Source organism: Microtus ochrogaster, unplaced genomic scaffold, assembly GCF_000317375.1.
Source record: "Microtus ochrogaster isolate Prairie Vole_2 unplaced genomic scaffold, MicOch1.0 UNK109, whole genome shotgun sequence".
NCBI classification, from domain to species: domain Eukaryota; kingdom Metazoa; phylum Chordata; class Mammalia; order Rodentia; family Cricetidae; genus Microtus; species Microtus ochrogaster.
The window spans coordinates 689,849-692,431 of record NW_004949207.1 but is presented as its reverse complement, the minus strand read 5'-3'; the positions used below and the strand labels follow the sequence as shown (position 1 = coordinate 692,431).

The 2,583-nt window shown below is 52.3% G+C and overlaps 1 protein-coding gene across 1 annotated transcript in view; it reads left to right on the top strand.

Annotated features, from left to right (window-relative positions):
- The first annotated feature begins 1,048 nt into the window (after positions 1–1,048).
- Positions 1,049–2,583, top strand: part of LOC101992567 (paired immunoglobulin-like type 2 receptor beta) — a 6,554-nt gene continuing 5,019 nt past the window's right edge. The window contains exons 1-2 of the mRNA XM_013355267.1: positions 1,049–1,121; positions 1,428–1,811. Of these exons, the coding sequence (XP_013210721.1) occupies positions 1,049–1,121; positions 1,428–1,811 (457 nt within the window). The remainder of the gene's footprint in view (positions 1,122–1,427; positions 1,812–2,583) is intronic.

The window sequence follows — 2,583 nt, the reverse complement described above, 5'->3', positions numbered from 1 at the left end:
AGAAGGTTCTAGAACAGCCATAGCCAGAAGGAATCCTGAAGTGTTCTGTGGGAACAGCCTCCCTGGAGCCCAGCAGCAGATCCGTGGCCTTGAGGGGAGTTCAGAGGCTGCACTGAGCAGGCAGCTGGAAGTCAGCGTGGAAAGTGAGACTAGGAGAACTCAATGGGAGTGAAGTCCAGTCACCTGCCGTGTGCCAGTCATGTGACATGTGCCAGGGCTTCTCTGACCCTTGGTTTCCTCTTCTGAGTGTGTGTTAAGGGTGGCAATAGACAAAAAGTCTCCTTCAGAAGCTGGAGTAGCTCTGGAGTCGCTGTCAAGGTGAAGAAGACGAGTCTATAACTTACCCGGAAGCACAGGGAAGTTACAGACTAGGCAACAACGAGCAGTCAGGGCAAGATTGTCCGCTGGGCATTGGTTTTCGTGGGGTTCTGTGAGGAGTCCCTGACAGGCAGCAAGAGTGCAAAGAGCAGACGATGGTGGGGGCACCGAGCTAGGGCTGGGACTGAATGTGTTTCCTCATCACCTCCTGCCTCATACTTTCTGGTAAGCAGAAAATGATCAATCTCTTAACTGTGATTATTAGAGAGAGAGAGAGAGAGAGAGAGAGAGAGAGAGAGAACGAGGGGAGACATAGTGAGAAACAGACCGGGGGGAGGGCAGGAGTGGAGGAAATGGGAGCTGAGGAAACAGTGATTGCAGCTGCATAGGGAATGGGAAAGACTGCATGAGACAGGAGGTCAGGGTGGAAGAGAGGAGAGCCCGGCATGCAGAGGTCAAGGCTGCATCTTACAGCCATAAATGGGGGCTGGGTTCTAAGGCACAGTTATATTCTCAGAGACCACAAACGCGGATCTCCTGCAACATGGGAAAGAAGAAGCCAGAGTAATAATGGAAGTTGCTGGCCATGAGGAGGTGGAAGATTGGAAGGTCCTGCCCCCACTCAGTCCTCCACATGAGAAGAGCCAGGGAATGTGGGTCACTTCACCCTGATTCTCTCCTGACTCATGAGCACCCCAGGGTCCACCCACAGGGACCGTTCTCCCACCTGATGGCTCCACTGGTCTCATTTCCTGGAATGATGCAGGCCATGTCTTGGGTCCTCCTTCTACTGCTCTCAGCTGGTGAGTGGTGGGGACCTCACTACTGGGGACTTAACCACAGGAGGGGTGAGTGGGTCTGGGAAGAGTCAGCTGTCATGTGGAGAGGTGATTGCTCTAGGAGCCAGCCTGTCCTCTGTGCCCCAAGAGAAAGCTCATCCTCAGATTTGGTCCAGCCCAACCTTTCCCCGTCTGTCCTGTCCCACATGAGACAGTGGGACATAGGAACAGTCCTCCTCTGTGTCACACACCTGCATATAGATGATGGCTCAGGAAGTCTGGGTTGTCCATTCCATCCCTAAAGTGGCTTCAGATTCTTCTCATCCTCAGGGAACCCAGCAGGATGCTACAGAAAAAGATATTTTGGGGTCATGCAACCAGTACGCCTCTCTGGTGTCCAGGGCGGCTCCATCAAGATCCCCTTCTCCTACTTCCCCTGGGAGTTGGCATGGGATTCAGAGATGACGATTCTCTGGAGAAGGAAGCACTTCCATGGGGAATTGATCTACAACTCTTCCTCGGGTTTCATCCATGAGCATTTCAAGGACCGGCTCATCCTGAACTGGACACAGCCTCAGACATCCGGAGCCCTCAGAATCCTGGACTTGAAGGAGAAGGACCAGACAGTGTACTTCTGCCAAGTTCATCTGCGCACAAAACATGGCAGAGAGATATGGCAGTCAATTCATGGGACTCGACTCGCCATCACCCATGGTGAGTCATTCTGGCAGTGGCTTTGATGCCTCTGACTTCTTTGTCCCTTAGATGTCCCCTCAGGTTCCACAGCTCTGAGACTGGTTTTATATCCCTTTCCCTTGGCTCTGCCCAGGCCTCTGCCAACAGGATCTTTCCACTGTAATTTTGTCCAAGCCTTTGCTGTTTCCTCTACCATGTCTGTCATTCTCTGCTCAGAGGGAACCCCACCCCTCTCTTGGCTTCAGGTTGTGTCCTACCCCCTAGTTCACCTCCTTTCTGTCCCAAACTAACACTGTGGTCCTGTCCACTTCCCCTTCCCCTGACCTCAAGGTGGATTGACTTCTCAAGGATGTAGCTGACTCAACTTGGTCCTGTGTCAGGACTCAAGTTAGTCCCCGTATAGAGCTACTCCACACAGCTCTAACCTAAGGCCAGAATGAGCAGTGGGTGCACATTTGATGTTCTTGGTGTCCTCTGGCCTGACTATAAACTGCTACAGGCCACCACAGTCTCTATTTCCCCTACTAAATCCCCAGGATACATCCCTCACCTCTCCCTGCCCACTCCATGTCTCCTCTCCATCTCCCAACTCCCCTTTCCTCTCCATTGCTCTAATATCTCCCTTAAAAGGACCAATAATTTTTAAACTAATGTCCCAATGTGTAGTAATAGGAGCGGCGGGCTGCGTCCCGGCACCCAGCCGCCCACATGGCTAGCTCTACCCGAAATAATTACACGGACACTGTGTTCATTTAATCACCGCTTGGCCCTTTAGCTCTAGCCCTTACTG